The sequence below is a fragment of the Mustelus asterias genome, chromosome 9, assembly GCF_964213995.1.
Source record: "Mustelus asterias chromosome 9, sMusAst1.hap1.1, whole genome shotgun sequence".
Classification (NCBI taxonomy): domain Eukaryota; kingdom Metazoa; phylum Chordata; class Chondrichthyes; order Carcharhiniformes; family Triakidae; genus Mustelus; species Mustelus asterias.
Window position 1 is genome coordinate 101,413,503 of NC_135809.1, and position 15,479 is coordinate 101,428,981.

Here is a 15,479-nt window from a genome sequence, read left to right on the forward strand (position 1 = left end):
GATGAAAATTCAGTCCAATATCTAACAGAACACGATGCTGACTCATAAGCAAACCAATATTTATTTGGCAATTTCTGTTCATACTGCAGGCAGCCTTCCTGGGACAACGTGGATTGGTTGAAAATGACTTCCTGACAAAAGTTCTTGATGGAATGGCATTTGCAGGATTTGTGTCAGAGCGAGGACCTCCTTACAGAGCTTGTGATTTGTTTGATGATGTAAGAATTCCTTACTCTCTCTATTTAATATGCAAGATCTTTTATATGGTTGCCATTTTAGAATGTTTTAAGTTATGAAATGTTGAAAACCAAGGAATGTCAGTATTGCTTAATTTGCCTCATATATCTCATTTTCAACTATCAAAATGGTTTGTATGACCACATTTTACACATGTTTTAAATTATTTATAATCCCATAAATTTGGCAGTTGAATTTCCTAGTCCTGCATCTGATGGTCTAGGGGCAAGAATGGCATGTTCCTCTCCATTGTATTATCCAGCTATTTCACCTTAATTATGATTAATAAAGCTTGTTACACTTTTGATGTTGGCTGAGGACATTTCCAAGTTTGCAAAAATTTTGAATGCTTAATTAGTGTTGAGAATCTTCATAATTTAAATATATATATAAAAACAATATTTCCTTGGCACAGCTTATTTCCAAAATTGAGAACACTTCTGAATGCATTCCAACTTGAGCCCCTTCCCCCAACACTCTCTTACGTTTGAAGCGACAGGCCAGTCTTTTACCTTTCCTCTTGCTCCCAGAACTATGATAGGGTTTCTCTTTCCTTACCTTGCACCCACCAGTATTCAACTGACCATTTTCTGCCATTTCTGCCACCTCCAGGGTGATGCCACTACCTAACACACCTTCTCCCCTCTTTTCAGCATTCCAATGGCGCAGTTCCCTTCTTAATACTCTTGTCCTCCCCTCAATCACCCCCAATACCCTGTCCCTTTCCAACAGCACCTTTGCATTCAAACAGAGGAGATGTAATACCTGCCTTTTTATCTCCTGTCTCCTCAGCATTCAAGGCCCAAAACATTACATCCAGGTGAAGCAGCGATTTGCTTTTACTTTTTTCATTGTAGTATATTGTATTTGATACAACGCAGTTTCATTTGCGCTGAAGAGACCAAATTTAGATTGGGTGACTGCTTTGTGGAATACATCCGTTCATTTCACAGGCATTAACACCATACTTACACTGGCCTATTAATTAAATTCTACACCTTCCTCTGACAATGACATCTCTGTCCTTGGTCTGCTGCACCTCATCCTTTGGTTGGGCACTTCATAGCCTTTCAGATTCAACATTGAGTTTGTCAATTTCAGGCTATAACCTCATGTTATTGCCTTTTCTTTGCCTGTTTAGTTTTTTGCCTTTTTCTTAATCTTGCTTTTAGACAGTAGCATCCCTGCTCTAGGCACATCTTTATTTCTTTACTTGTCCTATTTGCTTTGGCCCTGAAAGACTGAATCTTCATTCATTCAGTCTCTCTTGTTTTCCTCCCTATCACGGACTTTCTTTTTGTACTTGTGCCTAACTTCTCCCAGTCTAATGCAAGGTCCTTGACCTGAAATATTAATCCTGTTTCTCTTTCCACAGATATTGTCTGACCTGCATTTTCTGATTTTATTTCAAAAAATACTTCGGTCTCATTTTGAGAAAGGCAATTGGCAAAACCATTTTTGAGATTTTACTTTTCCTTTCTGAGAGTTGGAAAAAAATCATTGGCACCCGTGACAGATCAGAGATCTGCCTTTTCCAATAACAGCTTCCTTAAACCATAAAACTATAGAATCTCGAAAGTGCAGAAGGAGGCCATTCGGCTCATTCAGTCTGCACTGACTCTCTGAAAGAGCATCTTACTCAGGCCCGGTCCCCCGTCCTATGCCTGTAACCCCGTGCATTTACCATGGCTAATCCATCTCACCTACACATCTTTGGACACTCGGGCAATTTTAGCATGGCCAATTCCCCTAACCTGCACATTTTTGGACTGTGGGAGGAAACTGGAACGCACAGAGGAAACTCAAGGAGACACAGGAGAATGTGCAAACTCCAAACAGTCACCCAAACTGGGAAACGAACCTGGATCTCTGGTGCTGTGAAGCAACAGTGCTAACCACTGTGCTACTGTGCTGCTCAGAAAACAATACGAATTAGCAGATAGCAAAGGAAGCCAGTGTGAGAGTATGTGCCAAAACCCAGGTTTGAGCCCAGGGACCTTTAGATCTTCAGTCTAACACTTTCCCAACTGAGCTATTTCAGCTGATGGTATATCTTTTTATATATAGTTTGTTTTTGGTTATGATGGACATAGTCAATGGTTTATTTAGTTACTGGTTGGAAGGAATATATTTCTGTTTTGGCTATATATGGGGCGGCACGGTGGCAGAGTGGTTAGCATTGCTGTCTCACAGCGCCAGGGACCCGGGTTCGATTCCCGGCTTGGGTCACTGTCTGTGTGAAGTTTGCAAGTTCTCCCCATATCTGCGTGGGTTTCCTCCAGGTGCTCCGGTTTCCTCCCACTGTCCAAAGATGTGCAGGTTAGGTGAATTGTCCGTGTGAAATTCTCCCTCAGTGTATCCGAACAGGCACCGGAGTGTGGCGACTAGGGGAATTTCACAGTACCTTCATTGCAGTGTGAATGTAAGCCTACTTGTGACTAATAAATAAACTTTATATCTGTACTAAGAATAGCTTGCTTTGTACGTAGTTAGTTCTTTCGATGAGTTGTGTATGTCTCTGTTTATATTTTTTTGATTTTAAAAACCTAATCACGTCCAGAGTGATTAGCTCGGTACCTTGGGTGTGTTTATAATTTTGGCTGCTGGAAGAAATAGCTGGAGCCATTAATCATTACTATCCCAGCAGAAGGGTCCTCTTTGCCTGACTCAGTTTTGCTTTGGCCTCAAAGAATTGGATGACCTAAGACTGGTATCTGAGAAGCGTTCTTAATGCCTGTAAAACAAAATCTTTTGACAGATCTGTGACTGCAAAAAAGGCATTTTACAGTGGGGTCAGTCTTGTTCACATTTTGTGAGATATCCTACAGTCATTTAGACACAGCTTGAACTGGAAGAGGTTGAGAACTATACAGCCAAGGCCAGTAGTCCAAGGTTTTTGAGTGAATCTGTGCCCAAGTATTTGATGAGGCTAGAGGAATGCTCATGAATATTTAAATTAACATTCCTTGCTGACATATGTTTCAAATTGCAAGAGTTTTACTGAAGTCTTGTGATGTTTATTGAAACAGATTTCCTCTGCTTCTGTATAATTTTGCTTAATAGAACTCGTGCTTAGTTTGTAGCCTGAAATATGATGCATTTCAGTTCGAGGTCAGTAGTGCTAATCCATATTATTTTGCAAAATGTACTTCATTGGTAGCTAAGTTCATTATTCATGGGGGAGGGGGCCGGGGTGGTGGTGTATTTATCGGCTCAGGCTCTGGGGCACTGGTTCAAGTTCCTTCCTGGCAGCTAGTGGAATTTGAATTCAGTTAATAGATCTGGGTAAAAACTAATTTGGTTCACTCATGTCCTTTAGGGAAGGAAATCTGTCACCCTAACCTAGTCTGGCTTACTTGTGACTCCAGATCCACAGCAATGTGGTTTACTCCTTTGAAATGGCCTAGCAAGCTACCCAGATGAAGGGCAATTAGGGGTGGGCAGCAAATGCTGGTCTTGTCAGCGATGTCCCCATCCCATATAAGAATAGAGAAAAATTAGTTATACAGCTCTTTTTAAAAATTAGTTATAAAAAGAAAGGTCACAGATTTATATGGGGTATATAATCTATTTATCTATTATCTACTTTTAATGAAGAATTAGTGCTCAGCTTTGTTTATAAAGGTTGAATAGAATGGGTCAGTGTTTAAAGGACAGGCATTCTTTTTAATAAATCCGCTGTTGAAAACTGATAATATGATCTCAGTAGAGACCAATAACTTTTTTTTCGAGACAGAAGAAGAAATCCAAAATGCCAGTTCTTTACTAAAAGAATGAAGCCACAAAATTCTATGGTTTAAAATTTCCATATACATGTCAAACAAAACAAACACCAAATACTATCTTAGGTAACCTAGGAGCATGGGAGTTAGGAGCAGAAGTAGGCAAATTTAGCGCTTCGAGCCTGCTTCGCCATTCAATCAGATCATGACTGATTTCTCCCTGGTCTCAAAAACCATGTTCCCCATATCCCTCTTTCCCTTTTTTAAATTAGAAACATACCTATCTCCCTCTTGAAACCATTCAACAATTTAGACTCCACTGCGCTATGGGGTAGGGAGTTTGACAAATTCACCACCCTGTGTGAGAAGTAGTTCCTCCTCATCTCAGTTTTAAATCTTCTGCCTCTCAACCTATACCTGTGACCTCTTGTTCTTGATTACCCCATAAGAGGAAACATTTGATCTACGTTTATTTTATCAATCCCTTTTTAAATTTTATGTACCTCGCTCAGATCCCCTCACTTCCTTCTAAACCCCAGTGAGTACAAGCCCAACTGTTTAATCTCTCTTCATATGTCAACCCCTTCATCCCCGGAATCTATCTATCAATCAATCCTCTGAATTGCCTCCAATGCCACCACATCCTTCCTCAAATAAGGAGACCAAAACTGGACGCAATACTCTAGATGTAGTCTCATCAACACCCTATACAATTGCAACAACCTTTCTCTACTTTTGTACTCCAGTCCTTTTGCAATAAATGCCAACATCCCATTTACGTTTTTTATTACGTGCTGCACCTGTGTACCAACTTTCTGCAATTCATGAACATAGACACCCAGATCCCTCTGCCCGGACACATTTTGAATCTGCTTTCCATTCAGGTAATAATTTGCCTTTCTACTTTTTCTGCCAAAATAGATAACCTCACACTTGCCCACATTAAACTCCTACTTTACTCTAGCATCCAGAACCAACAAATGTTAAACATGTATTAACAGGCAAATTGTGGTAGATTATAAACTAAAAATGGTATATTAAATGACAGACAATTAAGACGGTTCTTACAAACAGGCTTAGCAATCCATTCATATTTTGGTGATCACCCTCAGTCACAAAATCCTTCAAAATATTGTCTTCTTCACAAAGAATTTTAGCTCCTCTCCTAGGAGCTAATCTGATCCCCAGCCAACAGCAGTGCACAACCAGCCCAAGTTTCAGAGGCATAGTCTTCACTAATAACGGCACATCTCTGCAGAACCTGTTGAATTCATTCTAGATGGAGTAGATGAATGCTATCTTCAAATTACAGGAACAGCTGTAGCAACCTATTCTTCTGGTTCTGGACTGTGCCACCTTCAGCCTGCATATACTTCACCACTAGATTCATCAACTGCTACTGCCTAGTTTGCATTGAACCGAGTTTTTTTTAAAAATCATTCAGCCTTGCTCGATGTGCCAAGTAGTTTTGGTTTCCAAATCTCAGGTCACTTTATTCCTTAGAAATGGGGAGAGTCAGTTTCCATTCTCTGTTTTCCCGTTTCAGTTTTGTTTTCAGTTAGGATCTGCCTCAAAAAATGCAAACTTTAAAAGCACAGATTCCTAATTTGATCGAGAAAGCCCACTTCTGTATTTTCTGCTGAAAACTAAAGAATAGTCAGTTTGAATAGCCAGACTCTCACCTTTTAGATGCAACATGTTTAATAGATTTCAGCAATGCTAATATTTAAAAAATCCAGTTTGCTTCCAAAAATTGTAATATTGCCTGACTTGGACAATTTTTTTGTGTGATTCAAAAGCAATTGAATAATGCTCTTGTCAACTCCTTCCAGTGGCAGTGCTTGTCCCTTTGTCAGATATTAGTGGATTCACTCCATACTCCAAAATCTAAAGAAGTTAAGGAATCCAAGGATGTTAAGGATTAAATAAGGAAGTTAAGGTTTGTATAAGATTAAAAGAAAAGGCTTATAAAGTTGCCAGAAGTAGTAGTAAACCTGATGATTGGGAGGTTTTTAGAATACAGAAAAGGAAGGCCAAGAAACCGAAAAAGAAAGGGAGAATAGAAGATGAATCAGCAAGAAAAATGGACTGTAAAAGCTTCAAGAAGTATGTAAAAAGGAAGTGTTTAGCTAAGGCAAATGTGGGTCCATTACAGGGGGAGTCAGAAGAATGGGAAACAGAAATGGCAGAGAAGCTAAATGTGACTGTTTTCACTAAGGAAGATACAGGAAATCTCCAAGATGTAGAAATTCAAGATCTTAGCTAGAATATGAGTGGAAGGAAATTAGTATAATTAAGAAGGTTGTATTGGAGAAATTAATGGGACTGAAAGTTGATAAGTCCTGATATTATGTATCTCGGAGAGTTGCAAGCAGTTATTATAGACATAGTGGATAGTGACAGTGGAGAGAGAAGCGCAAGAGTGTGGAGGAGAGAGCATCAATAAAGAGCATGGGTACAGAGATGAGAATTGTGTAAAGAGTGTGGAGAGAGGCGATATTTCAATAAAGAGCGCGGAGACAGAGGGAGCAAGACTTCAGTAAAGAGCACGGAGAGAGAAACGAGACTTCAATAAAGGACGCAGGTAGAGAGGCGTGAATTGAGTAAATAAGGAGCACGGGGAGAGAGAGGCGAGACTTCAATAAAGAGCGCAGAGAAAGAGATGAGATTTCAATCTAGCACGGAGAAAGAGAAGCGAGATTTCAATAACGAGCATGGGAAGAGAGAGGTGAGACTTGAATAAAAAACATGGATAGAGAGAGGCAAGACTTCAATAAAGAGCATGGAGAGCGAGGCGAGATTTCAGTAAAAAGCTCAGAGAAAGACGTAATTCAATAAAGAGTGCAGGGAGAGAGGCAAGAATTCAGCAAAGAGCGCGGAGAGAGAGGCTGGATTTCAAAAAGGAGTGCAGAGAGAGAGGTGAGATTTCAATAACAAGCACAGAGGGAGGGCGAGATTTTAGTAAAGAGCACAGAGGGAGAGGCAGGATTTCAATAAAGAGCACAAAGAGAGGCGGGATTTCAATAAAATGCGCAGAGAGGCAGGCAAGAACTCAGTAAGGAGCACAGAGAGAGGCGAGACTTCAGTAAAGAGCATGGAGAGAGAGGTGGGATTTCAATAAAGAGTGCGGAGAGGCAAGAACTCAGTAAGGAGTGTGGAGAGAGGCGAGGCTTCGATGAAGATTGCGGAGAGGCAAGAACTCAGTAAGGAGCACAGAGAGAGGCGAGACTGCAGTCAAGAGCGTGGAGAGAGAGGTGGGATTTCAATAAAGAGTGCGGAGAGGCAAGAACTCAGTAAGGAGTGTGGAGAGAGAGGCGAGGCTTCAATGAAGAGTGCGGAGAGAGAGCTGAGAAAAATGTGAAGTAATCCACTTTGATAGAAGGAATAAATGTGTAGAGCATTTCCTAAATAGTAAGAAAAGAACCTGTAGATGTACAAAGGGACCTGGGTGTCCTTATCCATAAGTCACAGAAGGCTAATGTGCAGTCAGCTATTAGGAAGGCTAATGGAATGTTAGCCTTTATTGCAAGAGGATTGAGTGCAAGAGTAGTGGAGTCTTGTTTTGATTATATAGAAACTTGTTTAAACCACTCCTAGAGTACTATATGCAGTTATGTTCCCTTTACCTCCGAAAGAATATTATTGCCATAGAGGGAGTGCAGCGAAGGTTCATCTGACTTGTTCCAGGGATGAAAAACTGTCAAAGATTGGGCAAACTGCCCCTGTATTCTCTAGAGTTTCGAAGAGTTGATCTAATTGAAACATAAAAAATACTTAAAGGAATAGATAAGGTAGATGCAGGCAATATGTTTCCCTCGGTTGGGGAGTCAAGCCCCAGAGGCACAATTTCAAAATAAGAGAGATGACACTTAGCAATAAGATTAGGAGAAATTTCTTTACACAGAGTTGTGAATTTGGAATTCTCTCCCCAAAGACATTGAGTGTATTTCAGATAGAGACTGATAGATTTCTGATTAATAGTAATGTAAAGGGTCAAGGGTCGTGAGTTTAAAAGGCATTAAAGTGTTTGATCAGCCATGATTTTATTGAATGACAGATTAGGTTTGATGGGCTGAATGGCCTACTCCTGCGCCTATATTCATAAAAGATCATCAAGGCTGACACACAAGTTCTGTACTGAATGAATGCTACATTGTAAAAAATGCTGTCTTTTTCATAGTCATTGATGTTCCATCTGCATTGTTACAATCCCAGTTGATATAACTGGATGGGAGGATTTCAGAATGGAACCCTGGTACAAAATACCTTTATCTTTACTTATTTTTAGAAAGTGTGAAAGAACAGAGTTGCACGAACTGCTAAGTAGTTTTAACAACAAGAAAAAAACATTTATTAAACATGAAAAGTTGGATTATGATACAATACTTCTTTAGTCCCCTATTACCTTTACAAATATGCACAGATTTTAAGATTAACACAGATTACAAAGTTCATTTTGAGATACAGTGGTCTCAGTAACACAAAGTTCCTTCAAGCACGCAGATTGATTGTGGTCAAATACACTCTCCACTCTGAGTGTTTGTGGATTTCTCTTCAGAATTCCCCCAGATGACTGTCACATGAGAGTTTCCAAATTCCATTCCCAAAAAACACACTTTCAAATCCTCTTTCACAACACTGCTTTTCATCAGCAGTTTGCATTCTGAAATCCAGCCAAGGTTTTCCAAATGGGTCTTTTAAACAAAGCTTCCACTCAGTTTTAACAGTAAATCCAGTATCCGGGGTTTCAACTCCCACTTTCTTTGTCTTAACTGCTGTCCAAACTGTTCACAATTCTTTTCACCCTTGCTTCCTAGACTCTAATAAAAAGGCATCAAACTTTCAATTTACCTCTGAAGTTTGCTTTCCCACTTTAGCTCTGGTTACTGCAGCTGTCTCTTTCACTCACAACGTTTTGTCTGCTTCCCCCCTTGAATCCTCCTGAACAATACCTTGATTTCTGTTCTCTTAACTTCAATCTTCTTAAGACATTCCTTCTGTCCCAATTCTGTAGTTATCTGGACTGTATCAGGTTATTTGTGAAGTCTGCCTCTTTGAAGCTCCCTTTTCCTGGTGTACTGTCTCCCTGGTGTACACTCCCCGGTGTACTGTCTCCAAGTGCAAACAAATTCAGCCAAGAAATAAATTCGAAAGCCTCTCTACCTTGCAAGGCCCCCAGTTGCTAAACAATGACTGCTACTTCTACCAGCCTCTATTTAGTCTTCACAAGCACAATAGAGGCACAGTTAGAATTGAAACCAGCCCCCACCCATTCAAACACCTTTGTCCATGGGACAATTGGATCTCATGGGATAAAGGGGGAGGTGGCTAGATGGGTGGAGAACTGGCTTGGTCGCAGAAGACAGAGGGTGGTAGTGGAAGGGTCTTTTTCCGGCTGGAGGCCTGTGACTAGTGGTGTTCCGCAGGGCTCTGTATTGGGACCTCTGCTGTTTTGTGATTTATATAAACGATCTGGAAGAAGGTGTAACTGGGGTGATCAGTAAGTTTGCGGACGACACAAAATTGGCAGGACTTGCAGATAGTGAGGAGCATTGTCAGAGGCTACAGAAGGATATAGATAGGCTGGAAATTTGGGCAAAGAAATGGCAGATGGAGTTCAATCCTGATAAATGCGAAGTGATGCATTTTGGCAGAAATAATGTAGGGAGGAGCTATATGATAAATGGCAGAACCATAAAGGGTGTAGATACGCAGAGGGACCTGGGTGTGCAAGTCCACAGATCCTTGAAGGTGACGTCACAGGTGGAGAAGGTGGTGAAGAAGGCATATGGCATGCTTGCCTTTATAGGACGGGGCATAGAGTATAAAAGTTGGGGTCTGATGTTGCAGATGTATCGAATGTTGGTCCGGCTGCATTTGGAATACTGCGTCCAGTTCTGGTCGCCACACTACCAGAAGGACGTGGAGGCTTCGGAGAGAGTACAGAGGAGGTTTACCAGGATGTTGCCTGGTATGGAGGGGTTTAGTTATGAGGAGAGATTGGGTAAACTGGGGTTGTTCTCCCTGGAAAGACGAAGGATGAGGGGAGACTTAATAGAGGTGTATAAAATTATGAAAGGCACAGATAGGGTGAACGGTGGGAAGCTTTTCCCCAGGTCGGTGGTGACGTTCACGAGGGGTCATAGGTTCAAGATGAAGGGGGGGAGGTTTAACACAGATATCAGACGGACATATTTTACACAGGGGGTGGTGGGGGCGTGGAATGCGCTGCCAGGCAAGGTGGTGGAGGCGGACACACTGGGAACGTTTAAGACTTATCTAGATAGCCATATGAACAGAGTGGGAATGGAGGGATACAAAAGAATGGTCTAGTTTGGACCAGGGAGCGGCACGGGCTTGGAGGGCCGAAGGGCCTGTTCCTGTGCTGTATTGTTCTTTGTTTGTTTGTCCAGTATGCATGTCCAGGCACAAAAACACTAAACTAAACTAAACCCACTTAAAACTATACCTTATTTCTAATGTTTACCAATACAAATATAAATCTCTTAAAACTACCTTTGTTTTCCTAACAGCCCCTTATGTAAAGGTTCCCATGGCAGTATTGGAGGAAGAACAATGAGCTTACCAGCCCCCACCTGCATTTATTGGCTAACATTTATCCTTCAACCAATGTTACTGAAAGAAAGATTAACTAGTTTGGTAACCCTGCTGTTTTTGGGACCTTCTGTACACAACTTGGCTGTTGCTTTTGTCTACCTAGCAACAGTGACTATACTTGAAAAGGATTAATTAGCTGTGAAGTGCTTTGAGAAATCCTGAGGATGTGATATATAAATTAAAGTCTCATTTCTATACATTTACGTGCACTGAAAATGAGGAAGTGAGGCCAGCTGAACTCGTGCAGTGTCCAGATACACTGTTGGATTCTCAAGTTATTCTACTTAGGGTTAACTGACAAAATAAAATTAGCAGTACTTTATTGAATGCAGATTTTTTTTCTTAACTAGCTGTTCAAGCCATATGGGCTTCAAAATTCCTGCATTAGGAAGGATCCAAGTCATAAATTTGGGTCATGCTCAACATTTTTTGAGTGTCTGCTGCAGAAGCAACCCCAACACACGATAAAGCATGAAGATGACATCACCTTTCCTAAATTCCAGGACTTCTACGACTTTATTTTCCCTTCTGAATGTGTGCCATTATTTAAAGGTCACTAATTGTCAGGAAATGCTCAACAAGGTCAAAGTACTTTTGTGAAGGTAAAATCCTGAAGTGGAGACTTTTGGACTTGCAATGGGTTTACCTGCAAGTTTTGGAAAACAGAATTCACCCGGAAGCATTTGTTTACATTCTGCAATATCTGTGGAGAATATTATATTTGAAAACAATAATGGAGTTGGTTTCTGATGGCTGCAAAATGGCTTCCTATTGGAAATTCCATTGAAACATTATATCCCTGAAAGAGGAAGAGCAGCCATATTAATTGGGGACGATGGGAGAAAAGCCAGACTTTCCAGCACCATCCATCCTGTGTTAATCCAGATGTACTTTTGGAGAGCTATGATAGGATCTCTTCTCAGAAAGCTACACTATGCTCATGAAGTTTTGCAGGAGTTCTGCTCATTACCACAGCCAAGCTTGCAACCAAGGTTCACAACATATGGCAGAGAGCGATTGTGACCATGGCTCTTAACCTGTCTACCACAAGTTCAGGGAGCCACAGGACACTTCTGCCAGATAAGCTAATTCTCTGAATATTCCTTTAGAAGGCAAATTATCAATGCTGTCTTAGGCCAGGGCATCTGAATTTATACAATTTTACAATTGTCCAAAATGATTACGGAAAACCATTATGTTTCCCAGAACTGCTGAATTTCTTAGGAATGTGAATCCTACTTGTGGCAATGTGTTGCCCCCAAAACATAAATCCCTTATTTACATGCAATGCAAAGACTTCCACTCCCTAATTATGCAGATTATTTGTGACAGGTGCTTCTTATACGTGATCAGTTGAGAGCTGTTGAAATGCTATTACTTTCAGCCCTGTTCTTGCGCGGAATTATGAAGAATACATAGCACTGAAACAGGCCCATTTGGTGCTACCAGTCCATTTAACAGCTTGACAATTTAGCATAACTTAGGAAAAAAAACATTAGATCATGGTTTGCTGCTGTGATGGCCTTATTTATCTGCTACTCAACTTTTGAGTGATTTGTGCATTTGTACTCTCCTTTGCTCCTGCAACCCATTTGGATTATTACTTCCTAAATATTATGAAATCACCTATTTTCTGCTTATCAAAATGTGATACCTCCCAGTTAAAACGTATTTTCAATCATATATCTATGCTGTAAATTTATTTGTCGTCTTGTAATTTGGTGTTGTCCATCAATTTAGAAATTGTATTTTTGATTTCAAAGTCTAAATTGTTGATATAAATTGAAAATAATGATGTTTGCAATGTTCCTATTGGGAACTCACTTCCCCTTCTGCTGCTCTGAATAGCTATCCTTTATCCCTCCCTCTTCTCTGCTGTCTGTTTTGCAGACGAGTTATCCGTTTTGCTGCTTGTCCCCTGAATTTGGATAATCTGATCTTTTTCCTCACCTCCTTGCACTATGCACCCAGCTCCATCTCTCAAATTGTGGTAGCATGTTGTGTGCTTCTTAACTTTGTAGTCACAAAACGATTGAATGTTGATGTCTAGAAGAACCCAGAAAACAAGGATCAGGCCTGAGAAGAGCAGGAGACTGGTGCAGAGGTTTATGCAATAATGTAGGCAAGAAACAAATCATTTAAGAGACTTTCACAGAATAGTTTTGGAAGTCACAAACCATCAAAAATCTCCCTTCTGTCACTACCTTATCTGTGGTCCAAGTGAAATCTATTTTCACAGCTATCAGTAACATCATAAACTTAAGTTCAAACATCAACTTATGAGCTCTTCCGTGCAATCAAATATTTCTGTGATTTATTATAACAATTTACTAAAATATCACTTTATTCATCATGCATGTCCCTTGTAATCATGCAACATTTGCGCCACGCTATTCTGATTCTTCTACATGCTGCCTAAGGTGTCAAGTGTAAATAACTGCTTTGAAATATTTTAAGCTTCTTAGGATAAAAATTATTTTCTGAAAGCATTCCCAAGTCTGGGAACAGACCCAAGACAGAACTGATTATTGTCATTGGCTCCTTGGCAGTTCAATTGCCAAGCTAAAGGTATTTGCAAGGAGTTGATGGAGTGCCACTCTGTCATCTTTTTTAGCATCCACTTGTACCATATTGGAAACCAAGTTCGCGCTACCAGGGTTCTCATGGAATCAGAATTTTCTATCCTACTCTTCAACATTGGCTGTGTCCTGTCCTGTGGGCCTTGGACTTCCATTAAATTTTCTTCCAGGTTTTTCAAATTTGATTTTAAAAAATGTACACTTTCCTAGTAATAAACTGGCACTTGATTAATTCATACATTAATGGTTAAAGCTATTTGGAGTCTGAAGTCTATAAATTGTTGAGAGAAACATTTCATTTCTAAAATATACACAATCGCCGGAACTCTACCACCTTGCCCGCCACTGAATTGGAGCGGGCGAGGGTCAGACAATGGAAATCTCCGTTGACCTCGGGTGTGAATTTCCAGTCTCGCCCGAGCGAGGCCATAAAATCCCGCCCAGTGACATTTATTTTTAATCGGTTGCAGTGGCTCCTGATTGTGGGATTTAAATTTTTACGGTTTTTACCCTTTTGTAGTTGGTTGCTTTTGATGTGGAAAGAATCAAAACGGAGGAGGGAATTCCACCAAAAATGTTGAAGCACATACGGGAGCTTGCAGAGCAGCTGTACAAGAACGTAAGTTTCTTTGTAAACTAAATCTGTTAGTTTTTATCAGTTATGTAGTTAACCATGCATGGTTAGAATGTAAATAACAATGCTAACCAAATATGGCGTTGAGCATGCTAAATGTACCAAATCATAAAGTATTCTCATGCTATCATTATATCACATCTGAGAATAAATGCTAGTTGGAAGTCTTAATAACACTTAAAAACACATTGACCTTCACAGGACCTGGATAGGTTTAATATTAAACCTATCCAGCTGTTCAATTTCTTTTTCCAAGGACGTGAATTAGTATTGCTGTTAACATTTATTCCTGACTTTGCCAAAGCAGTATGAAAGATTTTTTAGTGTACTATAACTGTATATCAGTTTGATATCTTTAATATGAAATTATGTATACTTAGAATGATTGCAATCCGAGCACTTGTTTTTCCATCCAGATTAGATTTCAATGTTGGCAGTAGTTTGCAGTGATTTAAACTTATTCCTGGAGCCCACAGGGTATATCCAAAAGAAAAGCATTTCATAGGATCATAGAATTCCTACAATGCAGAAGGATTCAGCCCATCAAGCTTGCACCGACTCTTCAACAGAGCAACCCACCCAGGCTCTACCCCCGTAGCCCCACATATTTACCCCCCATAATTTACACACTGATTTGAGGAGAAGTTGGATGATATGGACTCAGTACATTAGAACAGTTTTTTAAAATGCTGTCCTTTTACCATTGGAGACCAATGTTCAAGTCCATGAGAAAGGAAAAAAATGACTTAAGATGCTGGATCATTCCTTGGCCAAAAATGATGTCAGATTAAATAAGACCTGGAAATTGAGTAATCCCAGCTGGAACAGCCACAGAAATGCAGCCCTTTTACAGATCTAAAAAAATAATGTATGCCTGCGGAAGCAAGAGGCCCTGTTATCTCCTGATGCATATTGGCTACAGCCCTCAATTTATAAAGGCACATTTTACAAACAGAGGGAAACCCAACTGTTGCACCCACTTCCCCAACAAAACAACAATCAGGTGTCATTCCTCTGTTTGTATTGGCAGCAAATTTCCACATTCAAATACTTGTATTCTTATCTAGACGACAAGCAAGTGAGATCAATGATTTATTTTTGTTATTTATTAAGCATTTTTAGACATGACCTTTATCGTAGGAACAACGTTCCAAAATTCCTGATGAATAGGTAGCAGTACAATATTTTTGAATGTCCAAAGTATACTGATACAATTCTGTGCTGTGAGATCAGAACATAGACCTACCTGCAGACCTCAAGATCTGTGATAACACTCAAACAAAGGAGTCATATAAAACACTGCAGTTACAGCAGGGTTATCAGCTCTTTAAAGGTGCAGAATGAACGTTAGCAGAAAAATGGTTGGTAACAGGCAAAGGTTTACTTGACGTCATGAGCATAAATGTTCAGAATTAAGGGCGCACCAACCAATGTTCTGTGAGCCATAGTTTGGGTCGTAGAATCACAGAATTATTAGTGCTCGGAAGGAGGCCATTTGGCCCATCATGTCTGCACGGGCTCTCCAGGTGAGCATTATGACTTTGTGCCATTCCCCTGCCTTTCCCCATTCCCTGCACATTGTTTCTATTCAAGTAATCATCAGTGCCTCAATTGAACCTCCCTCCACCATACTTCCAGATAAGGATTCCAAATCCAAACCACTCATGTGAAAATGTTTTTTCTCACATC

At 40.2% G+C, this 15,479-nt stretch overlaps 1 protein-coding gene across 2 annotated transcripts in view; it reads left to right on the forward strand.

The window, feature by feature from the left end:
• Window positions 1-15,479, forward strand: part of sbf2 (SET binding factor 2) — a 555,079-nt gene that overhangs the window by 317,313 nt on the left and 222,287 nt on the right. For both annotated transcript variants that reach the window (XM_078220692.1, XM_078220693.1), the window contains exons 12-13: window positions 90-218; window positions 13,677-13,775. In XM_078220692.1, the coding sequence (XP_078076818.1) occupies window positions 90-218; window positions 13,677-13,775 (228 nt within the window). The remainder of the gene's footprint in view (window positions 1-89; window positions 219-13,676; window positions 13,776-15,479) is intronic.